At 51.1% G+C, this 24515-nt stretch overlaps 1 protein-coding gene across 1 annotated transcript in view; it reads left to right on the forward strand.

Moving 5' to 3' along the window:
* The first annotated feature begins 10000 nt into the window (after window positions 1-10000).
* Muc2 (mucin 2, oligomeric mucus/gel-forming) overlaps window positions 10001-24515 on the forward strand; it is a 30253-nt gene continuing 15738 nt past the window's right edge. The window contains exons 1-28 of the mRNA XM_021207018.1: window positions 10001-10076; window positions 10804-11065; window positions 12302-12416; window positions 12840-12933; window positions 13026-13135; window positions 13269-13479; window positions 13660-13785; window positions 14010-14127; window positions 14210-14348; window positions 14541-14651; window positions 14741-14810; window positions 15030-15167; window positions 15262-15426; window positions 15960-16054; window positions 16270-16396; window positions 16805-17060; window positions 17285-17337; window positions 17449-17549; window positions 17924-18078; window positions 18348-18486; window positions 18990-19097; window positions 19179-19358; window positions 19475-19714; window positions 20398-20554; window positions 21319-21466; window positions 21981-22024; window positions 22413-22652; window positions 24019-24186. Coding sequence (XP_021062677.1) covers window positions 10001-10076; window positions 10804-11065; window positions 12302-12416; window positions 12840-12933; window positions 13026-13135; window positions 13269-13479; window positions 13660-13785; window positions 14010-14127; window positions 14210-14348; window positions 14541-14651; window positions 14741-14810; window positions 15030-15167; window positions 15262-15426; window positions 15960-16054; window positions 16270-16396; window positions 16805-17060; window positions 17285-17337; window positions 17449-17549; window positions 17924-18078; window positions 18348-18486; window positions 18990-19097; window positions 19179-19358; window positions 19475-19714; window positions 20398-20554; window positions 21319-21466; window positions 21981-22024; window positions 22413-22652; window positions 24019-24186 — 3946 coding nt within the window. The remainder of the gene's footprint in view (window positions 10077-10803; window positions 11066-12301; window positions 12417-12839; window positions 12934-13025; window positions 13136-13268; window positions 13480-13659; window positions 13786-14009; window positions 14128-14209; window positions 14349-14540; window positions 14652-14740; window positions 14811-15029; window positions 15168-15261; window positions 15427-15959; window positions 16055-16269; window positions 16397-16804; window positions 17061-17284; window positions 17338-17448; window positions 17550-17923; window positions 18079-18347; window positions 18487-18989; window positions 19098-19178; window positions 19359-19474; window positions 19715-20397; window positions 20555-21318; window positions 21467-21980; window positions 22025-22412; window positions 22653-24018; window positions 24187-24515) is intronic.

Raw genomic sequence — 24515 nt, forward strand, 5'->3', positions numbered from 1 at the left:
TGAAGACACAAATATGCATGACCTTGTGTGTCTTTTGTGTGGGTGCTAGAGCTTGAACTCAGGTCCTTAGGCTTGCTCAGCGGGCACTTTGCCTATGGACACAACTTCTCAGCCCCCATAAGCTACTATTTTGCCACTTTGTAATTAATTAATTAATACTACAGGGAACATGTTTTCCCTCCTGTGAGTAACTTCTTTCTCTTCAGTCATCCACTGCTTCTAGGATCTGGTAGTAGACGTCACCCAGCAGAATTGTTAGCGTTAACACCAATGATGAGTTCCTGTTACCTTCATTTCTCCTCCAGGAATCAGCTGGAGTTCTTATAGAAAACACTCCATTCTCAGTTATTTGTGCAATTACTTATATCAGTATAGATCTATAGGCATTTATTTTAACCTTTGGGCTTACTTTGTTTTCTGGTTCAGATTGTAGCTTTGGCCATTGGGATCCCCTTCTCCTTGGCCCACTGTTCCTGTGACATACCCCGTCCTATTCTGAGCATGTCCTCATTTTTCTTTTTTGGTTTTTCCAGACAGGGTTTCTCTATGTAGCCCTGGCTGTCTTGGAACTTACTTTGTAGACCAGGCTGGCCTCGAAGTCAGAAATCTACCTGCCTCTGCCTCCCAAGTGCTGGGATTAAAGGCGTGTGCCACCACTCCTGGCTCATTTTTCTGACACCATGAAATAGAAATACTGCAGAGTTCTCATTTCCTTTCCAAGAGACTCAACTGCCTGGTTCCTCATGTGGGAGGATAATCTGTCTCTAAGATATGGCTAGAAACTAGAAAATAGCTGTACACACATATTTGTGCACACAGCACACACATTCTCCAATCATCTGTCCATCTATTTTTCAAGTATTTACTGCTAAATATTTGAAACCATTGGTTTCGGACATCTTTGTTATGCAGTGGTAGCTGACTGATGTCACATGGCTGGTGACACCCTCGAAGGCAATGTTGAGTGGTGGGAAGAGAGGGATTTTATTATGTTACTTCTTTCAAAGGCCCTCTAGGCATGGAAGGAAGGCTCTTTTGAAACTTCCTGAACCAGTTTGCTGAACCCTCTCAGGAGCCCCTCCTTGTCAGCTTTCTTTGTTTTCCAGGACCTGGGGATGGAAGTTGCTTCCTTCTGCTCTTCTTGCCAGAGACCTCAGACTCTGCCTTGCTCTCCCAGCCCCTGGGCAGTCATTTTACTCACTGGTTCCCTTTGGTGAGGTTTGTGTCCCTCAATGGAAAGTATTGGACCCTGGATGGGTTCTCAAGGTTGGGACAAGTTACCAGCGTTGGAGAGGCCAGAGAACAGATGAGGAGAGAGAAACTCTGTGTGCCTACAGTTGTGAGCAGTGTTGTGACTTGTGAGATGCCACTGAAGTAGTATTTAGGGGAACTCACATCACTAACTGCTGCATTGGAACAGGAGGTCTCCAGCCAGTGGCTTTCTACCATAAAAACCAGGGAAGGAAAACAATATCAAATTACTCCAAAGTAGCAGAAAAAGATAAATCCTTGAAAAAAATGATAAAACAGAAAATTTGTGAAACCAAAACCAAGTACCTTAAAAAAATTAACAAAACTGATAAGCCAGACGGATAGAAGAGAGGACAAAGGGATGGTGATGTCACTACAGACTACAGTCACTGAAGGACACTAAGGTAATAGTCTCACTAAGCATGAATAGTCTCACGACAGCTAATTTAGCAGTTCAGGTGGAATGGAAGAGTTCTGGGAGGATACAATGTATCAAAGTGCACACATTGTATCAAAGACCACACTAAGGCTAGATTTCAAAGGGATTGGGTTGTTATTAAAATCAAAGCTAAAGAAAACAACAAAAGCCTCTCTCACAACTGTGAACTCCAGGCTCAGATGTTGTCATTGGTGAATTCTACTGAATATTTGGGAAAGAGATCAAACAACTCAAAAATCTGAAAAGGACTGAATTCTTTCAGTTTTTTCTCTGAGGAACTTATAATGTAGCACACAAAGACATTATAAGAACTAAAAATGGAGCTGGAGAGATGGCTGAAGGGTAAAAACTGCTCTGGGCTCTTGCAGAAGACCAGAGTTCTGTTCCAAGCACCCACATAAGAAGGCTTACTACTGCCTGTAATTCCAGTTCCAGGGGATCCAAAGCCCTCTTTTGGCCTTTACAGACAGGCACCGAGGGCACATAATGCAATATAGACAAACAGGCACACACCATATACAGTAAATAAAATGTAAGGGAATTAAAATGAAAAAAAAAAACACCCAACCTGGACCACTACCCTCCTCATGAAAACAGAGTCAAAAATTCTAAATGTTGACAATTTAAATACAAAATTATTAAGATATGACAGGAGAGGGTGAGAATGGTCAGAATGCATTAAACATGTGAAAAATGGTTTAAAATCAAATTCAATTAATAAAATAAAATTTAAAATGTAATCATATAGTCTAGTCAGGGTGGCGTATAGCTTAATGCTTACAACCAGTGTCATTCAAAGAATGGACAGACCCAAAGCTACACAACCCTCTCACTAATGTCAGAAAAGCATTCTTGTAGAAATGCAACACACATTCCTGGTAAAATCTCATGCGCTAAATATAGAAGAGAACTTCCTTATTCCGGTGAAGGGTATCAGAGGGGCAAGGCCAGGGCTGCCGGGACGTTGGAGGGCAGAGGGGCAAGGCCAGGGCTGCTGGGACATTAGAGGACAGAGGGGCAAGGCCAGGGCTGCCGGGACGTTAGAGGACAGAGGGGCAAGGCCAGGGTGTCTGCTTTCATTGCTTCTCATCAACACTGTGTTGGAAATCACAGCCCATGTACCCATGGAGGGAAATGCATACAGATGACTGATTGGAAAGGGTGCGAAGCCATTACTACTCACGGGTGACATGATTATCCATCTCGGACTATATAAATTTGGAAAAGTCACTCTAATGAATGCATGAGATCATCAAGGATGTAAGGACCTTAGACCAACTAACTTGCTTTGGATTGCTGAAAGTGGGCTAAGAGCTTGAATAGGCATTCCTACAGTGAACTGTCTGAGAAGTGGATGAAGAGGATCATGGCCAAGGAGGACAGGGAACATTCCCAGTACCACTTGTCATCAGGAAAATACAAATCAGCACCACAGTGAAGGCCTTTGGAGGTGACTCAGTGAATAGAGCACCTGCTGTACCAACTCAGGAACTCTGAGCTTGGATCCCCAGCAGGGTAGAATCCAGATGTGCTCTACCAACTCAGGGACTCTGAGCTTGGATTCCCCAGCAGGGTAGAATCCAGATGTGCTCTACCAATGCAGGACTCTGAGCTTGGATTCCCCAGCAGGGTAGAATCCAGATGTGCTGTATCAACGCAGGACTCTGAGCTTGGGTCCCCAGCAGGGTAGAATCCAGATGTGCTGTATCAACGCAGGACTCTAAGCTTGGGTCCCCAGCAGGGTAGAATCCAGATGTGCTGTACCAATGCAGGACTCTGAGCTTGGGTCCCCAGCAGATGTGCTGTCATGCGCCTGCAACTCCAGCACTGGGAGAGCAGAGACTGGAGGATTCCCCTGGCTCCCTGCCCCACAGCTCACTGAAATGCTGAGTTACAGGCTTAGTGAGAGACTGTCTCAAAAAAAAAAGAAAAATAGAGGGCTGTAGAGGAAGATGCTTGACGATGACCGCCTGACTCCATATGTGCATGCATATGTCTCACACAAACATAAAAAAAAAAACTATAATGAAACCCCATACATTGAGGTGCCCACTATTAAAAAACAAACAAACAAACAAACAAAAGGAAATCAGGCTGATGGTCTAGTGGTTAAGAGTGTGGAGTGTGTGCTGCTCTTGCTGAAGACCCAGGTTTAATTCTAAGCACCCACATAGATGGCTTACAACCACCTATGACTCCAATAACAGGGAATCTAACAACTTTTTCTAGCCTCTGTCACACACGCACACACGCGCACACACACATACACACACACACACGCATATAGATTTTAAAAAACAAACAAACAAACAAGCAAACAAGCAAACCAGTACAACACTTGCAAGTGTTGGTGAGGATGTTAAGAAACTGGAACCTCGCCGGGCGTGGTGGCGCATGCCTTTAATCCCAGCACTTGGGAGGCAGAGGCAGGCAGATTTCTGAGTTCGAGGCCAGCCTGGTCTACCAAGTGAGTTCCAGGACAGCCAGGGCTATACAGAAAAACCCTGTCTTGAGAAACCAAAAAAAAAAAAAAAAGAAAAAAAAAGAAACTGGAACCTCCAGGTGGTGGTGGCACACTGGGGAGGCAGAGGCAGGTGGATCTCAGAGTTCAAGGCCAGCCTGGTCTACAAATCAAGTTCCAGGAGAGCTGGGGACAGGGGCTGGGGCAGGGGATGAAAGAAAGAAAGAAAGAAAGAAAGAGAGAGCGAGAGAGAGAGAGAGAGAGAGAGAGAGAGAGAGAGAGAGAGAGAAAGAAAGAAAGAAAGAAAGAAAGAAAGAAAGAAAGAAAGGAATGAGTGAATTGAGGAAAGAAGGGGACTGAAACTGTTGTGCACTTTGGTGAGAATGTAAAATGACAAGAGTCTGGTGGTCCTTCAAAAAAGTTAATTGTAGAATCCCTATATAATACAGACATTCTCTTCGTTGGTTGGAAACAGAAGAATCCAAAGCAGAGTTTTAAGATATTTGTGCACTGATGTTGAAAACAGGAAAAGATGACAGCTGAACTGTGGGAACAATCTTAGTATCCACCAATAGGTGAACGGATAAGAAAAAAAAAGTGGCTTATGTATACAATAAACTATTATCCACCCCTACCAAGGAGGCACTTCTGAAGAATGGCTTAGTGAATGGATGGATGGCATTAAGGCCACTATTGTCAGTGAAGCATGCCAGAAGGATGAACAGACACTGCACTTCCCCACTTACAGAAATCCCTAGAATTGTCAAGAGAGAGGCAGGAGGGTAGAATGGCGATTGCCTGGGGCTGGAGGGAGGGGCTGGGGGAGCCTGTGAACAGAGCCTGTGGTCTGGTTGTCCTGTCCTTTGTAGACCAGGCTGGCTTGATCTCAGAGGTTCACCTGTCTCTGCCTCTTGAGTGCTGGGGTTAAAGGTGTGCTCTACAGCTGCCTGCCTGTGTGTGTGTGTGTGTGTGTGTGTGTGTGTGTGTGCGTGTGCATTAGGATGTGTACATTCATGAGTGCAGTGTACACAGAGTTCAGAGAGGGCGTCACATCCTTTGGAGCTGGGGTGACTAGTGAGTCACCCGATGTGGGTGCTGGGAACCCAACTCAGGTCCTCTGCAAGACTGTGTGTGCTATCACTGCTGAGCCATTCTCCAGAGGAGAATTTAGGTTTTTCTGTTCAAGATAAGAAGAGTTCTCAAGGTGAGTGGTGGTGACACCCACACAGGATGGCAAGGACATCCAACAACCACTGAACTGAGTATTTAACCTCCGCTAAGATGGGAAATGTTATGTTACATGTCTTCTAGGCCTCTATATCTTAGCACCAAGCAGTTTGATACAGGAATGAATGAATACCTATCACAGAAGTATCAAAAATATGAAATACTGAAGAAAAAAAAATCTGACAAGATGTAAGAAAATTACAAAGTATCGCTGAGAGAACCAAGACCTGAACAGAGGCCTACGCAGAGCCACAGGCTGGAGGACTGGGCTTTCTGATTGTTGAGTCTTCCAACTTGATCTCTGTGTTCAACGCAACCTCAATCAAAACCCCTTCCAATTTAAAACATACAAGATCTATCTATATACCTACCCACTCACCCATCCTATCCACTCACCTATCTACCTACTGCCAGTTCAGTCATTCAGACATCTATCTGCCACTCATCCACCCATCAGCCAGTCATTTATACACCAACCCACCCACCCATCCATACTGTACACTCTCTGACCCGATTTGCAGCACTGGAGCTTGCCTTGCTCATGTTTCAGGGAAGGACCTGCAGAGATGGTTGTGTGACAGGCGCCTGGAAGTCTGGGCCTAGACCCAGGACTTGGTGCTTGCTTTGTCTTTGTGACTCTGGGACCGGGGTCTCCTTTAGAACCCAGGGCTGAGAGCTGTGCCTTCTATGGGAACGCTCTGCTTACCGTGGGGGGATCACTAGCTTCCCACTTCAGTTAAGGCCAGCAGCTGTCTGGGGTTTGCTAGCCTGGTGTTGGATGCTTGGCCAGGATGGCGAGAGGCAGGGACAACGGTCAGCAGGAATGTTAAGCCAGCCTTGTCTCCCGTGCCCAGAGAGACTCTATGGAGGCAACCGAGACTTAAGATCCTCAGTAACCCAGCTTCTGTGACAGGTGCTAGTAATCAAACCGACCACAGAGCATCATCATGGGAGGGATGGCCTGAGACCATACATACGGCTGACGCTGTAAAGGTCAGTGAGGTAACGAAGTCAGAATGGGGTAGGGAGGAGAGAGACGCTGTCTGGAGAAGGGAGCTCACAGGGCTGCAGATTGGATGGACTGCATGGCTGCTTCCCACCCTGAGTGAGGAGGGGTTGTGTCGTGCAGGATGCATTCGTCAGGATTCTTCAGGGAGATTGAAGCAACAGGGTGTGTGTCTGTGCACACATACAGGCGAGTGTTACTTTAAGGAGTGGCTCATAAAATGGTGAGGCTAAGTCTGAAATCCCAAGGAAAGTCAGCAAATGGGAGACTCAAGGCAGAGCTGGAGGCAGCCTCCTTCCTCCTCGTAGACCTTAGTCTCTTTTTACTACCCACTCCAGGGAGGACCATCTGCTCACACTTGGAAAAAAAACAAACCTACCTTTATGGAAACATTAAGACTAGTGTCTGGCCAGGCATGGTGGCGCACACCTTTAATCCCAGCACTCGGGAGGCAGAGGCAGGCGGATTTCTGAGTTCGAGGCCAGCCTGGTCTACAGAGTGAGTTCCAGGACAGCCAAGACTACACAGAGAAACCCTGTCTCGAATAACCAAAAAAAAAAAAAAAAAAAAAAAAAAAGACTAGTGTCTGACCAAACATTGTGTGCTGAGGCTTAGCCATGCCGACAGACAACAGAACCCATCACAGGTCACTGACTGAGAACAGCATTGGGGCTTGGATCTTCTCTCTTCCCTCATCTGGTCTTCTGCCTCCCTCTCCCTTCTCCTCTCGTCGCCCCTCTCCTGCCCCCACCCTCAGCTTCCGGATGAGTCAATGTGTGGACAGGCAGAGTGGAACATTCACTTTAGGAGCCTGTGACGTCTCTGCTGCCTCCTCCCTGTTGTAAATTTTGCGTAGTCCCTGGGAACAGTATCTTGTCCAGGTAAACACTGCAGGGCATGGGGCCAGCAGAAGAAAGCCCAGGGTGCCTGGGACCCTGTCCACTGTTGGTTTCAGTTCCAGTCTAACTTAAGAACTGGGCAGGATGTCTGTGACTGGGTGGGGCAGTCATTCTTACCTCGGCTACCACATCCTCGTTGAAGACTGTGGCAGTGTCTAGGAGCTTCCTCAAAGGATTGACGTCTCTTTTCCTTCATCACAGTCCTGGGGAAAAGCTTCAAGGTGATGGCGTAGAGGTCTCTGGAGCAGAGGGTGGAAAAACTGAGCTCTGAGGCCAGTGGTCCATCAGACCCCAGCATAGAGGAGGGTTGATCAGTGGATAAAGCCACACCCAGCGATGTCTGAAAATCAGTCTACATGTGTTGGCCACTGTGTGGCCCCTCAGTGTTTTCCAGCTCCTGTTTGTCTTGTTGCAGAGCCTTGTCCATAACCCCAGGCTGTCCTGGTCCTCAACCAAAGTTGGCAGCTGAGAAACAGGTGATGAACTCACTCCAGCTTGACAGCCTTTGCTGCCGTTTGTCCTTACATCGACCACTAGTGTTGTGGCTTGACCACTGTGTCCAGCCATGTGCTGGGCTGTATGATATCAAAGCTCATCTTAGCCACCCGAGATCCTGCGAAGGGCCATGAGGTCTGTTAGTATCAGGTCATTCAGCTTGGAGTCACCACCACTTCATTCAGTCAGAACACAGTGTTGAACCTTCTCTTCCCAGGGAGATGGCAGCTTCTTCATCCAGGGAGGACTCACTTCTTCCATGTAGAGAGGACCCAGCCTCTCAGAGCTCAGCTCGGAGGTCTTTCCTGGGCGTCATGAGTCTGGCCAAAATTCCTCTAACTCCCACCGTAGCAGAGAAAGCATGGCATGGAAAACCACAGGTTCTTGGGGCCAGGTCCATCCTTGGGTTTCTTCAGGGCATGGTGCCAGCCTGAGGGGCCCACATAGGGAATTCAAACAATGGCTTCCTTGGCCCAGCTGGTTCTAGTTCCCTAATCCCTATTTTTTTGTGCTCAGGCCACACTCAGGTTTTCCCACGTGCCTGAGCATGATGTAGGGAGGACAGCTCAAGGCTGGGGCTGGGGCACAGTGAGGTGGGAGGACTGGCTTCTGCCCATGCCCAGGCTCTTGATCATTTTTATCTCTGATGTCTTTGTAGTGCATGGAACCTGTTCTGGCTCCAGCTAGGATGGGACTGAGGTCCCAGAGGACTAGGTGGGTGGCATCATAGGGCAGTACTATCACTAGCAGTACTGTCCCTCTAGCCCAGGATATGGCTGTTGTTCAGAACTGGTGGAAGAGTTTAGGAAAGGAGATGCCACCCCCCATTCAGGGAGCCTGTGACCATTGATGCATCTCTCCTCACTCACCTCTGGAAGTTGGGGACAAAATTGGAGCCTGAGGTACCTTGTGACCAAATTCATGGTGTGTACTCTAACCAAAGGATAGGTCAGGACCTATCCTTGTTTTCAGGAAGAGGAAGTATGGAGGGCAGGGGTGCTCCCCAGGTCTCAGTTTACCCTCCAGCTACAGCATGGGTGGCCACCTGTGCCTCGCCAACCTGCGTGGACCTTGGGAACTGGTGTCTCTCGTAGGCTCATGTTTGTGTGTGTGTGTGTGTTTTTTTTTTTTTTCCAACTCTGATGCAGCCCCCTGACTCTTGGAGGCATTTCCAGATGTTGGTGAGGCAGCTGCAGCTTTGGGGTAAGCCCAGGGACTGAAGGTCACCAGGGTCACTCAAAGGATCATGCCCTTTGTGTAACAGCTGTGTCGAGGAACACGGGACAGGCTGCCCGAGCCCACATGCTTTTTCGAGAAGTGTTAGCCTCAGGACACTTTGCAGGGACAGGACCTGCTGGGGTTGGGGCTAACCCTCTGCTCAGACCCCATTCTCACAGAGTGGCCTCTCCAGACTCAAGCTACTTCCTCTTGTACCCAGGGGACATGAGTCCAATGAGAGTTGTTGCCTTTGCTGAGGGCTGCCCAAGTTTTAATTACATGTAATTCCAGAGACTGGCAGAGCCTGGGAAAATCAGGGGATTAGAGAGTGGACTTAGCCGGGCTCAGTAGAGTATAGCAGGCTCCACGGAGACAGGTGGCCCCCGCGTCCCCACTGCTCCTTGCCTTCCGGATCATGAAATGGGGTCAGAAAACCCCTCTGGAGCCTTGGTTTCCTGCCGCTCTTTGTCTTCCCCGGACGACGTGAAGTGAGGTGCAGCAGGAAACACGGTTGTCTCAGCCCACACAACTCGGGGAGAGACAGAATGGCGTCGGGGGACACCTGAAAGCTCCTTGTTCTATCGAGGCTGTGCTGGAGGCTGTGGGGTTGGACCTGTGAGCACTGAAAGGCTATGGCAGACCTTGTGGGATGTAATTCCAGCAGGCACCTCCTGCCTCTCCCAACCTGAGTCTGGCCTGGCTTGTAGCTTAAAGGAATGGCGTTCACCTGGGGTGTGTGCTGGCATTAGGATAATTGGGGCTATGACATCCTGAGGAAGACCAAGTTTACCCAGGGAGTCATATAAAGATAAACTCAGATAACCTGAATCAATATTTCCTCTCTGGGACCCATGGAGCCCCCACAGCTGTTTTCCTGATAACTTGGCAAATGCCCCACCCACCCTTCGCACCTCCCTCGTCCTCCGCCCTCGGGTGCCTGCTAGGCATATAAGTCCTGGACCCCTGCCCTGGGATGCTCTTCTGTGCCACCCTCGTGAGCCACCATGGGGCTGCCACTAGCTCGCCTGGTGGCTGTGTGCCTAGTCCTGGCCTTAGCCAAGGGCTTGGAACTTCAGAAAGGTAAGGGGCTGAGGGATCTGGGTAAGGGAGCAGGCAGAATACCCCGAGGGTGGGAAGGCAGCCCAGAGCAGTTAGGAAGGGGCTTCTGAAATAGGAGGAGGTCCCCAGACAGAACCATTGCCGTGGAACTGGTCTTAAGGCTCTTACCACCACTCTGAGGTTGAAAGCTGAGGATGAGAAGCTGGGATTCCTGAGGGACCATTGTCCCTGGGAGTGGGGAAGAAGGCATTGAGTGTCTGGAAGAAGCCAAGCTTAGGATGGCTCCAGGTATAGGAGACCTTTGGCAAGACAGTGCCTCTGGAGAACGGGCTGGGTGTCCATATGGGACACTTCTGTCCCATCAAGATAAAGTTGTAGATGGGAGATGTCGCAGGGGGAACTCTTGAAGACTGAAGGACCCATCCCAGCCTCTTGCTGGGTGAACAATGTGTGGACAGGGGCTAAATGGAGATTCCCTTGAGAGGTTTGAGGTAGACAGGGCGACCACATGCCTGAAGGCCCTTCTACCTTTTCTCCCTGCTTGGACGCCACACCAACTAGCACCTTGACTGAGGGGAGTGACCAATATTTAATAGAGATTGCTTCTACAGGGGGAGCCAGAAACCCTGGCTTGGAGCCCCAGATGGGTCTCCCATGAGGAGACCTCTGGGGTTAACTTGGAGGGTGGGCTCAGGGAAATCCTCCTTGTACCTGGGTGTCTCACCTTGTGTCCCCACTGCTCTCCCAGAAGCCAGATCCCGAAACCACGTCTGCAGCACCTGGGGTGATTTCCACTACAAAACTTTTGACGGCGATGTCTACCGATTCCCCGGCCTCTGTGATTACAACTTTGCGTCTGACTGCCGAGACTCCTACAAGGAATTTGCTGTGCACCTGAAGCGGGGCTTGGGCAAGGCTGGGGGTCACTCCCAGATAGAGTCTGTCCTGATCACCATCAAGGATGACACCATCTACCTCACCCACAAGCTGGCAGTGGTGAACGGGGCCATGTGAGTGCCATTACTACTCCTCTCTCCTGTCCCAGCAGCTAGGGGGATGCTTCTGGCTCCTCAGAGCAAGTGTTCCCCTGAGCATTTTGTATAAGGTAGCCAGCCTCCAGGATACCCCCTTCTGCTCTGGTATATGCCCAAGTTTGAGGTTTGAGCTAGCCCTGGATTCATTCAACAAACAGTGGGTGGTCCCCTCTGTAGACCAGGGTCTTCTTATCGTAGGAGTCCCCTGTAGATTTCCCTTTGGGGGGCATGTGGGATAGGCTGGTGGCTGCCAGAGCATGTCTCCAAGGCTAAAGTTGCAGAAGTTCAGAAGGGAGAGGCTGCTCGCCTTGCCCTATTGTTCCCTGGCTTTGTCTCTGCAACAATGAGCTCCTCTTAAATGCATTCCCGTCCTGCAGGTTCACCTCCTGAGGATTTACTCTTTTCTTGCTCCAGGGCTTTCTGGGTCCTGCAGGGCTCTCCCAGTGTTCCCTTACCTTGCTTGGTCTGCCTGGGTCACACTGCGTTGTGTGGGTTGGATATGGCAGAGGTCCCTAAGGAGAGAAGCTCAGGGGCTATTGTGTGGCAGTTCCAGGCAAGCACAGGAATGGGGTGGGGTCTTGGCAGGGGTTGAGCCCAGGGTGATGGGCTGGGCAGGGGTTGAGGGTCCCACCCTGGCAGATTCTATGAGGAAGCACCTCTTTTTTTTGGGAAAGATTTATTTTATATATGTGAGTATATTGAGAAGAGGCATCAGATCTCATTACATACAGATGGTTACATGTGAGCTGCCATGTGGTTGCTGGGAATGTAACTCAGGAAGAGCCCTCAGTGCCCTTAACCACTGAGCCATCTCTCCAGCCCTGAGGAATACCTCTGAACAGAGGGCCTAGAGAGGATTGGGGGCTGAGTCCTCAAAGTAACCCAGACCCACTGCCATTAGGACTCCTGGGAAGGCGCCTGTCCTGGGCTCAGAGAGGGCACAGGAATGGAAATAGGCCGAAGAGCCTGGCTCTGCCCCAAGGACATCTAGCCCAGGACAAGGGCTTTCTAACCTCCTCTTTGAGCTTGGCCAAGTAAGGTTGTGGCTTCAGATGAGAACAGACTGGCCATGTAAAGAACCAGGCTGGGAATGACTTCACCCAGATAATGCCCATGGCTTCAGCACCCTGTGGAGAGCAGTACCTTCATGAGGATAAGTGGGTGGGATCTGGGATGGTGAGTTGGTGAATGACCCCATGGTGGCTCCCACAGGGTCAGCACCCCACACTACAGCTCTGGGCTGCTCATTGAGAAGAACGATGCCTACACCAAGGTCTACTCCCGGGCCGGCCTCTCCCTCATGTGGAACCGGGAAGATGCACTCATGGTGGGCACCGGCATCCCGGGCTCTGGGGTGGTGGGACTCCTCTGTGTGGCCAGAGGCCTGGTGGGACTCCTCTGTGTGGCCAGAGATCTGGTGGCTCCGTAGAAAGGCAGGAGGGTGGGAGACCCACACTTCACCATTGGAGGATCCTGTTTGGTAGAGAAAGCTGCTGGAGACAGTGATTGGTACCAGAGAATCCACTGGCCTGGCCGGAGAGGCTCTCTGTGTTATAGGTGCAGTGAGCAGTCTCTAACTGTCCTTCAGAGACTGCATCCGGGTACTTCACCCTGAAGGTCACCTTTCTAGTGGCTGACCCCTGCCTTCTTCCCGACCTGCCCTGTTTGAAAAGCTGCCTAGACTTAGGGGCTCTGGAAGATGTGCTGGGCTCTGAGATCTGCTCACCTGCTCTCCTTTCCCCTCCAACAGGTGGAGCTGGACAGCAGGTTCCAGAACCACACCTGTGGTCTCTGCGGGGACTTCAATGGCATGCAGACTAATTACGAATTCCTCTCTGACGAAGGTAAGTGCTAAGCTGGTCTTGTTGAGAGGGAGATGGGTGTGGCTGCAGGTTCCTGGCTCCCAAGGATCGCTTCTGACCAGCTGTCTCCCTAGGCATACACTTCAGTGCCATTGAGTTTGGGAACATGCAGAAGATCAACAAGCCTGAGGTTCAATGTGAGGACCCTGAGGCGGTACAAGAGCCGGAGTCCTGCTCTGAACACGTGAGCCACCACTGGGGGACCCCAGGCTCTCAGGAAACCTGTACTTGCTGACCTTTGTTGGGGATCCGTATGCTCTAAGGGGAGGGAAGAGAGGTGTGAACAGATGTCCGCATTCATGTCTTTCTGTCTTAAGCGAGCCGAGTGCGAGAGGCTGCTGACCTCCGCAGCCTTCGAGGACTGCCAGGCCCGCGTGCCCGTGGAGTTGTACGTGCGCGCCTGCATGCACGACCGCTGCCAGTGTCCGAAGGATGGCGCCTGCGAGTGCAGCACCCTGGCTGAGTTCTCTCGCCAGTGCTCTCACGCAGGAGGCCGGCCTGAGAACTGGAGGACCGCCTCACTCTGCCGTAAGTAGCTAGTGGCCCCCCAGGGGGTGCTTGGCGGCCACTCACATGATGCTTAATGTTAGTGTCCCTGGTGAGCCCTGTGGTGGGAGCCATGTCTGTGCCAAGCGCCCAGATGCTGTATCTGCCAGCGGCCTTGGTAGCTCCTTATTTGTGGACTGATGGAGCTGGCTTTGCTTCTAGCCAAGAAATGCCCCAATAACATGGTGTACCTGGAGAGCAGCTCACCCTGCGTCGACACATGCTCACATCTGGAGGTCAGCAGTTTGTGTGAGGAACACTACATGGATGGCTGCTTCTGCCCAGAAGGTATGAGCTCTGGACGACCCTTGTCCTAGGGACTGGGTGGGGAGCAGAAGGGAGAGTTGGGACCCTTTCAAGGGCCCTGGGTACTGTGAGATGAGAATCTTCATTGACAGAGCAGGGCTCCAGATACCTGTGGGTGGAGGGCTGGCTGGAAGCCTCGCCTTGTGGGAGACTGGCACTTCCTGAGGCTTCCAGGGTAAGTTTACCTCTCGGGCTACCTATCACAGGCACTGTGTATGATGACATCACGGGCAGTGGTTGCATCCCTGTGAGCCAGTGTCACTGCAAGCTGCACGGACACCTCTATAGGCCAGGCCAGGAGTTTACCAACGACTGTGAGCAGTGGTAAGTCTCAGGGCATAGAGGTTGGGGGTCAGACAGGCTGGGGTGTTACTGAGTCTTGACCCTGTGCCTTTCCTCTGGGCAGTGTCTGCAATGCCGGTCGCTGGGTGTGTAAAGACCTGCCTTGCCCTGAGACCTGTGCCCTGGAAGGTGGCTCCCACATCACCACCTTTGATGGGAAAAAGTTTACCTTTCATGGGGACTGCTACTATGTCCTGACCAAGGTAGGTCAGCCAGGCACCTGGATGGAGCTGGGGTCCCTCTGTCTTCCAGGGAGGGTGGAAAGACTGATTCTGGAGAAGGCTGTTCTTGGGGTGGTGGGTAATGCTGCTCTTAGAAATGGGTTGGAAAGTGGGGAGTCTAGGGTGCAGGAGGCTGTCAGAGCTTCAGTAACTCCACCGCCCTTTCTCATACAGAGTGAACACAATGAGTCCTATGCCCTCCTGGGTGAGCTGGCCTCCTGCGGCTCTACAGACAAGCAGACCTGCCTGAAGACTGTCGTGCTGTTGACTGACAACAAGAAGAACGTGAGTGTCTCCACTCCTCCCCTTTGCAGCGTTTCTGGGTCCTGCATGAAGGCCCTCTCAGCTCTATGCACCCTTGACATTTCTTGCAGGTGGTGGCCTTCAAATCAGGCGGCAGTGTGTTGCTCAATGAGATGGAGGTGACCCTACCTCATGTGTCAGGTGAGTGGCCCAGGGAAGGATCCTGACCTGCTGCCAGTCAACAGATCCAGCTGAGATTCGGACAGTCTAAGAGTCTGGGCAAGGAGGGGCCTTGTGTCTTCAGGCAGACTCTATTCTTGGGTCCCTGCTAGTGGTAGGGGGTGGTGGGCATGTCACCCCATAGTACGGTGGAACCAATGAGCCCTGCTGCCTTTCACCATGTCCTTCCTTGTCTTACAGCGAGCTTCTCCATCTTCAAACCCTCCTCCTACCACATTGTTGTGAACACAAAGTTCGGGCTGCGGCTGCAGATCCAGTTGGCTCCAGTCATGCAGCTTTTTGTGACTCTGGACCAGGCTGCCCAGGGACAAGTGCAGGGTGAGTGGTTCTCTCCTGTCTGAAAAAGCCCCATGAGGGTCCTGTCTCTTTCCCCCATCCCCAGATCCTTCCTAATCCTGTCCTGGCCCTTTAGGTCTCTGTGGAAACTTCAATGGCCTAGAGAGTGATGACTTCATGACATCTGGTGGGATGGTGGAGGCCACCGGTGCTGGCTTCGCCAATACCTGGAAGGCCCAATCAAGCTGCCATGACAAGCTGGACTGGCTAGATGACCCCTGTTCCCTTAACATTGAGAGTGGTAAGGCTCAAGGGAAGCTGGTTGCTGTTCGCTGGCTTGTTAAGGTCACACAATCCTGACAGTCCAGCCTCAGAGCAGATGGAGCTCCTGATGAAGACATAGGATGTGGGTGAGGGGTGGGTGGAGGTCACATGGCCCATGGTGCTGAGGATCAGCCCATTCACCTGCTGTTTCAGCTAGTTGACAGTGGCCCTGTGGTGGCAGCGTTCCAGGTGACAAAGTAAATAGACTGGACAGGCTAACTGCTGGGTGGTGGCTCTCATCTAGGCCTGGCTTAATGCTAGGATGACATGCCCTTCTATCCATTTTTCCATCATATATGTGAATTTCTGCCCCTTGGGGTCGAAAGAGGAGAGGTGGGTGTTATGCAGAGAGGTCTCATCTTGCTCATAGCTGCCTGGAGTTATGAAGGAAGGGGTCTAGCTTTGGTCACACAGGAGACCATATCACCTCCATCCTGGGTGATCAGACTTTAGGCTCAGGGTATGTGAAAGGGAGCCTGGTCGATGCTAAGGTTCTGATCCACTCCCCAGCCAACTACGCTGAGCACTGGTGTTCCCTCCTGAAGAGGTCGGAGACGCCCTTTGCCAGATGCCACCTGGCTGTGGATCCCACTGAGTACTACAAGGTGAGTTCATCCCCCAACACTGCACACTCAGTGCTGCATGCTGTGTCCCCAGAGCCACCAAAGTGTGCTCTGGGCTCCTGGCTGAGCTATGAGGGGGTTGGGTATGTGTGTATGCCTGAGTGCTGGCGTGTGTGCCCATGTATGTCCACTTGAGCGCACGGGGTGCTCGGGCCATTCGCCTGGCCTCACTGTCTGTTGTCTGGTTTGCCTCCCAGAGGTGCAAATATGACACGTGCAACTGTCAGAACAACGAGGACTGCATGTGCGCGGCTCTTTCCTCCTACGCCCGTGCCTGTGCAGCCAAGGGTGTCATGCTGTGGGGCTGGCGGGAGCGTGTCTGCAGTAAGTGCTTCTCCATTGGCTCATTCCTAAGATGGTGATCCAGACATGGAACTCCACAGGCTTGGGCTGGGAGCCCTAAGCACCTTGGTCCAGGGAGAGGGGCCAGCTTCTTGTAGCTGCCTCTTGGCTTCTGCTGGAAGCAACAGATTTCCCTGACTCTTTAGACTCTCTGCTTGCAGCGAGGAGCATAATTATGTAGAGGTGGGCTAGGGGCTTGCCACAGCTATAGAAGCTGAGTTCAGGGGCCCTGGGAAGGGTTCTCAGGGTGGCTGGTTTTCTGGCCTTTGGGCTAGGCAGTTATCTGCAGTTCTGGTGGAGAGAGAAACTCAGGGACAGCAGGGACAGTAGGGACAGTAGTTGGAGTCTGTTCCCTTTGCCCCTTCCTTACTCCCTGGCTTTCCTCTGCAGACAAGGATGTGCACGCTTGCCCAAGCTCACAGATCTTCATGTACAACCTGACCACTTGCCAGCAGACCTGCCGCTCACTCTCAGAAGGCGACAGCCACTGCCTCAAGGGATTTGCACCTGTGGAAGGCTGTGGCTGCCCTGACCATACCTTCATGGATGAGAAAGGCCGCTGTGTGCCCTTGGCTAAGTGTTCCTGCTACCACCACGGTCTCTACCTAGAGGCAGGAGATGTGATTCTGAGGCAGGAGGAGCGTTGGTGAGTGTCCTGGACTTGGCAAGGGGCCCATAAATTGGGGAGGGGGCTGCCCTTGGATCTCTACCCCAAGTGAAAAAAATGGGGGGACCCTACCCATGGGAGCTGAGGCTCTCAAATGGTGCAGAGGTGCCAGAGGTGAGATTCTGAGAGTGGCCTGGCTGGCATCTGTCCTGTGTGGACACAGACCTGGGCCCCATTTATCCCTTCCTACTTCTCTTTCATAGCACTTGCCGGAACGGGAGGCTGCAATGTACCCAGGTCAAACTGATTGGCCACAGTAAGTGGATGCTGCCCATGCATGGCCACAAGTTTGAGTCTTGTTTCTCCTCCCTACTTACTTGGTGCCCTGAATTCACCTTGAGCTAAGACAGATTCCTTCACTCCACAGCCTGTCAACCCCCCAAAATCCTTGTGGATTGCAACAACTTAACTGCTCTGGCCGTCCGGAAACCCCGTCCCACTAGCTGCCAGACACTGGTGGCTGGCTATGTGAGTGCCAGGGAGGGATGCTGTGGGTGGGCTGGTTGAGCATGTTCTGGATGCCTGAGTCCATTGTGGAGGGAAAAGGCAGACTCCCACACTGCCAGTTCATTGAGCTGGGATCTGAGTCTTACAAACACAGGGGTTGATACTCCTTGTGACCCTGAAAGAGAAGTGGCAGCCTGTGCCAGGGCAGAAGTCAGTGTAGGGACCTTGACCAGCAACTCTACCCAGTCTCCCTGACCAGGATGAGCTTGAAGGGAGGGGTCTTAGGAGAGAGGAAAAGAAGTTGGGGGTCTAGGACACTGTTAGATCTCACGTGGGCATCTGCGCTTGACTCCCCAAGGAGCGCTGGACCCTTATATGAACCTTTCTTATTCTAGTACCATACAGAGTGTATCAGTGGCTGTGTGTGTCCCGATGGAAAGCTGGATGATGGCCGTGGTCAATGTGTGGAGGAGGACGAGTGTCCTTGCATCCACAACAAACAGCTATACTCTTCTGGGGAAAAGATCAAACTGGACTGTAACAACACATGGTGAGCTGGCCCAGTCAGGCTGCACTGGAGGGACTGGGCTGGTTTTGTGGGGATACAAGGTGGTCCGCACTCTGTTGATGGAGCAAGTCTGGTGTCTACCTCTTACCCTAGAAGTTACTTTTAGGCCAGCATACATGCTTGCAGGTTTCCTACTTGGACCTCCTCAGGAGGTATCTCCATTGGATCCAGGGCCTCACTAAGCTGCTCTCCAAGAGCAGATGGGAGTCTTGACCTCAGGACCCTTCAGGCTCCCCTACTTTTCTCCTCAGTACTTGCCAGAAGGGACGCTGGGAGTGCACCCGGTATGCATGCCACAGCACCTGCTCTATCTATGGGAGTGGCCACTACATCACCTTTGATGGGAAGCATTATGACTTCGATGGACACTGCTCCTATGTGGCTGTCCAGGTACGATTGTAGACCCGTCCGGGAAGAAGCCTGCCCTGAGATATGGAAGAGGGTCCTGGGAGTGGGAAGGGCCAGCCTTTCATCACCCTGGAACCTACACACTGCTTGGATTTGGGTTCCCAGCAATGAATAGAGAGGGTGTGGTAAACCTGTCTCCTCCTCCCCCCCATATGTGGAGATGAGGGTTATTGAGAAAGTCTGCCCCTATGTGTATGTGCATGGGTGCATGAGCGTGTGTTTGTGTGTGTGTTTGTGTGTGTGTTTGTGTGTGTGTGTGTGTGTGTGTGTGTAGACAGGCCAAGCTACTATCCCTTGTGCTCTTCAATGGCATCATTATCCCCACACAACAGAAGATCTGGCTGGGTGAGATTTGAGTTAGGGCCTCTCAGCCCAGATGGGGAAGGGCAGAGCATTTCTACCCAGAGGGGTGCTTTAGCCTTGCTAGCTGAGGTAGGCCCCTGTGCCCTGGTCTTCTTGACTGACACTGTCTTGTTGGCTCCCAGGACTACTGTGGCCAGAACTCTACCGGTTCCTTCAGCATTATCACTGAGAATGTCCCCTGCGGTACCACAGGTGTTACCTGCTCCAAGGCCATAAAGATCTTTATTGGGGTGAGTGCTGCTGGTTCTGGGGACAGGGGATCCCTTGGGAACCCTTGGACACAGTCAATGACCATCTTTTCCTCTGGGTAGGGGACAGAGCTGAAGTTGGTGGATAAACACCGCGTGGTAAAACAGTTGGAAGAGGGCCACCATGTGCCCTATATCACACGGGAAGTGGGCCAGTACCTAGTGGTGGAGGCCAGCTCTGGCATCATTGTTATCTGGGACAAGAAAACCACCATCTTCATCAAGCTGGACCCCTCTTACAAGGTAGGCCACCAAGAATGGCAGCTGTGCCTTGGGCTGCCCCCGGCACAGGCCCCGTGGATGCCGCTCTCCCTTTCAAGATCTTTTCAAGCTGGAGACTCTTGTCTTTCTTTCTGCAGGGCACTGTATGTGGTCTGTGTGGGAACTTTGATGACCAGACCAAAAATGACTTCACCACTCGGGACCACATGGTGGTGACCAGCGAGCTGGACTTTGGGAATAGCTGGAAGGAAGCTTCCACTTGCCCAGATGTGAGCCACAACCCAGACCCCTGCAGTTTGAACCCACATCGCCGCTCCTGGGCAGAGAAGCAGTGCAGCATTATCAAGAGTCGTGTGTTCAAAGTGTGCCACAGCAAGGTAACGCTGGGGCTGCAGGCATGGGTGGGATCACAGCCAGGTAGGCAGGGCTGTGTGCATGGGAGGGGCCACAAGTGTGGGCAGGGGCACAGGTGTGAGTTGACTGTGGGCGTGGGCAAAGGGCTTTGTAGGCAGAGTTTCACTATAGGTGTGTTGTGGTTGTGGTCATGGGCCATGGTTGGGGTCACTGAAAGAGACTGGTTAGCATGACTGGCATGAGAGGGGTGGGACCTATTAGTCTTACTATGGTTGCTCTGGGGACTCCTGGCCTCTCCAAGTAGGCTAAGGGCACTTGGAGGGATGTTGCTGCACCACCGTGAGGTGTTTGTTCTGCAGCTCTGTACACTTTGTTCCTTGAATCTGTAATTGGATGTTCAGCCTTTTCCTCTGAGATTTCTGGCTGGACCCTGACCCCCTCTGCCATGATTACATGATCACTAGGAAGGGAGAGAAAGGACTTATTTTGTTAGTGCCTAGAGGATAGCGGGGCAGGGCCAGTTTTAGTATGGCCATCTTGAGGGACTCAGGGTATGAGTGACAACAGATCTATAGGTCCCAAATGGCCTCAATGTGAGTGTTCTCCCTTCATCAGCCACTTTTGCCCAGGGCCACCTTCATTGTCCTGAGTTCTAGGCTCTCTAAGGGCAGTGTGAGCCCAGGGCACATTAAAGTCCTCTCTCTAGGTGGACCCCACAGTCTTCTATGAGGCCTGTGTACATGACTCCTGCTCCTGTGACACTGGTGGTGACTGTGACTGTTTCTGCTCTGCCGTGGCCTCCTATGCTCAAGAGTGCACCAAGGCAGAGGCCTGTGTGTTCTGGAGGACGCCGGATCTATGCCGTGAGTGCCCATGGCCGACAGCACCTTCCTTCCCCATCCAAGGGATGGCTGAATGTGAACCATTCCACATTTGCCCCCAGGCATCCTTTCTTGAGCCATAGTGAGACTTGCTTTGATAGGCACGGGTTGGTCCTGTTCTTGCTCACACTCCCTGACTTAGGTTTACTCGGGCACCCACTTGTATGCTCCTAAGCCTGACCATGTCCCCATCCTCTCTCCTCTAGCCATATTCTGTGACTACTACAACCCCCCGGACGAGTGCGAATGGCACTATGAACCCTGTGGGAACCGCAGCTTTGAGACCTGCAGAACCCTCAACGGCATCCACTCTAACATCTCCGTGTCTTACCTGGAGGGTGAGTAGGCAGGGCCTTCCAGGGAGGTAGCCACCAAGGGGCAGGCCCCTGTCAGGCTGAGGGCTCCCACCAGCTGGGGGAGACACATAGGGACTTTAAGAGGAGCCCAAGGGTTGAGAGGCTTAGCTCAGGGAACAAGATTCATTTCACCACAGTCTGTTTAATGAACTGGGGTCATGCTATGGTGGTAGAGGAGCAGGCGAGCTCATAGGTAGAATCCATCCCATGTTTCTCTGCATGTGGGGAGCAGAAAACCCTGGGGGAGACACAAACCCTGTCTTTTGACTCTTTGTCTTCATAGATGGGCATCCCCAAGCAAAAGACCAGGTGGGGTGGGGCTCATGAGGAAGGTCTTGTGGACCAGGTGTCCTCCATGGTGGTCTGAGTTCCATTTCCTATATCCACTAGGTTGCTACCCTCGGTGCCCTGAGGACAGGCCCATCTATGATGAGGACCGGAAGATGTGTGTCACTGGGGACATGTGTGGCTGCTATATTGAGGACACTCGCTACCCACCTGGAGGATCTGTTCCCACTGATGAGATCTGCATGTCTTGGTACTGAGCCTACATTGCACAGGGTCTGGGAAAGGTTGGCATATACATGTGTATGTGTGCTCATATGCTATGAACACATACTATGTTCATACACATGGAAATGAGGTCACTTTAGTTAGGTGCATACTCACATGCAAGCACAAACACATGGGTCATAGCCACACTCACGTACATACACAACTCATTCAATGTGCATACATACATGGACACAGCCACACATAGTTGTACACTCAATCACACATGTACACACATGGTCATAGGAGCTAGAGTATAGAGGTGCTGGTTCTTGTCCTTAGGGGATATGGAGGCCTTTAGACTTCACCCTATCCTCTTGGCCCAGCTTCTTCTTAGCTTGCTTGATCTCATTTAACTGGTTACATTTAGAACCCAATGGGTAGGTTCCCTTGTAGTTTGTGTTTGGGGCAGAACTTGGGCTTTGGGCTATAGCATGGGGAGATGGGCATGTGGTGTCTGTGAGCAGGGAGGGTATGTAGCATTTATACTTGCTTTGCAGTACATGCACCAACACGTCAGAAATCATCTGCCATCCAGATGAAGGTAAGCTGCCCTCTGCTGGGGTCCTGGAGGTAGAGGGTTAGAGGTCCCAACCTAGGAAGCCTGTGGGCTGTGCTGTTCTGTATGGGACCCAGCCTCTGGTGCTCCGTGTCTTTGTTGTCCAGGTCCTTTCCAGCTTTAACTTGCTGAGCTATGCAGCAAGCCCAAGGGACTCCTTGTTCTCTTTCTCTAATGGGAGTGGCACCCTATAGGGAATTTCTAGTATGTCTCTCATCCACTCTGGGAGCCAAAGAGGCTCCTTCAGTGAGAGGTTTTGGGTATGTAGTCCTGCTGGGATGTATCCCCAGTCTTCCCTCACATGTGATAAATTGGGGAAGCCTTGCAAGTGTGTCTTTCCTGTTGGGATAATGGCCCTATAACCCTTGTGCAGGGAAGATTCTTAACATGACCCAGGATGGTATCTTCTGCTACTTGGAGACCTGCGGACCCAATGGAACAGTGGTGCAACACTTCAATATTTGTGGCTCCTCAACGCCAATCCCATCCACCACGACAAGCTTCACCACAATCTCTACTCCCATCTCTACCACCCCCATCTCCACCACCACTACCACTACCACCACAGCCACCGCCACAACCACCGCCACAGTCACGACAACCACGAAGCCAGGTGAGGGTTTTTCTGGGGCTTTTGTCTTCTTGAGAATCCAGCATAGAAAGCAACTCTTGGGGCTGGAGCCAGTTCTGAGTATCCAGCCTTTGTTTTGCAAATAAATTGTGAATTTAGGTGGTATTGACATTTCTTTGAAAGGCAGGGGACATGCATTCTTTGGGATTTGCTCCAATACAAACCATATCCATGATGAGTGAGCAGTCAGGGGTATGACACCTGCGAATTTGAGGACCTGAGCTGAGCTTGGTCAGTTGGCAGAGCACTTGCTTCACAAGCATGGGGACACGGGTTTGATCCCCAGAGCTCATGTAAAATGTCAGGCATGGGGGAGAGCACATTTGCAATCCTACTGTCAGGGACATGGAGACAGCGGGATTCTTGGGGCTCACTGATAAGCCAATATGACTTAATTGGCAAGTTCTAGGCCAATGGGAGACCTTGTGTGGAAGGTCAAGGCATTCTTGAGGATGACAGTGGAGATGATTCTCTAGTCTTTATGCTCACATATAAACATGTGCATGCACATTTGCTTCTGTACATACAGAAACATGTACACACAGAAATGCACACACATATACAATGTAGTATGAGCATGGTGGTGCACAACTTACAACCAGCACTTGGGAGGCAGAAGCAGGATGATTGCCATAAATTTGAGGTCTGTTTAGAGAATTCCAGGTTGACTAGGGCTACATAACAATACCATGCCCCTTCTAAAACCCAACCCCCCCAAAAAAACCCAAAACTTAAATTATGCAGTAATATCCTCCTTTTTCCCTTGATTGAAGTTCCATCAAGAACTCCTAGTAAGTGACATTGACAATGCTTTCCCATGATAAGTAGGGTCAAGAAGAGAAAATCTTTCAAAATGACTCCTGGGTTTCCTTTGGAAGCAGATGTGAGCACAGGCTGCGCTTAGCTGCTTTAGGATCACGGGTGTATTTATTCACTGCCAATTCCGTGGACACAGAGGTGGGACCTGACCTATGTGGATGATCGTGTTCTTGGTCAGGAATAGACAAAGTCCTTTTCACACTCTTCCTCAAGGATGGCTCTCTTGTTAGCCTTTTTTTCTCTCTCACAAAGATTCAGCATTGACAAGGAAGGGGTACTGAGCTTGTGCTCTGAGACTAGGGTATGCTCCACCTAGACACGGGTCTGGGCGACTCCACTCTGAGCTTCAGTCTTTAAGCTGCAAAGAAGGTGCAAATGGATCTATTCTGAACTCTGACTGAGTTAATACAACTTGGTCCTTGGTGATGTTGAGAACGTGGACAGATGTGTGTGTGTGGGACCTGCCAGGTCACTGAGGACTCTGAATCACCCAGCACTAATGACCTGTATGTAAATTTTGTTTCCCAAGTAGTTTGCTGCTTTTGGTCTGACTGGATCAACAACAATCATCCTACCAAGGAAAATGGTGGTGATCAAGAGACTTTTACACATGTCTGCAGTGCTCCTGAGGACATTGAGTGCAGGGCAGCCACAGAGCCCAAACTCAGCTGGGAAGAGCTGGGCCAGAAGGTACAGTGTAATATTTCAAAGGGACTCATTTGCGATAATGAGGACCAGTATGGACTTGGGGAATTTGAACTTTGTTATGATTATGAGATACGAGTCAACTGTTGCTTTCCAATGGAATACTGCACTGCTTCAACTATCTCACCTACAACTTCAACAACCTTGTCTACCACTCCACCTACGACTTCACCAACCACCTTGCCTACAACATCCCCAGTGACTTCATCTGCTACTTCACCAACCTCCTCTATAACTTCAACAGTTTCGCCAACTACTTCAGCCATCACCTCGCCAACCACCTCACCAACCACCTCACCAACCACCCCATCAAACACCCCA

This window comes from Mus pahari, chromosome 1 (genome assembly GCF_900095145.1).
Source record: "Mus pahari chromosome 1, PAHARI_EIJ_v1.1, whole genome shotgun sequence".
NCBI classification, from domain to species: Eukaryota; Metazoa; Chordata; class Mammalia; order Rodentia; family Muridae; genus Mus; species Mus pahari.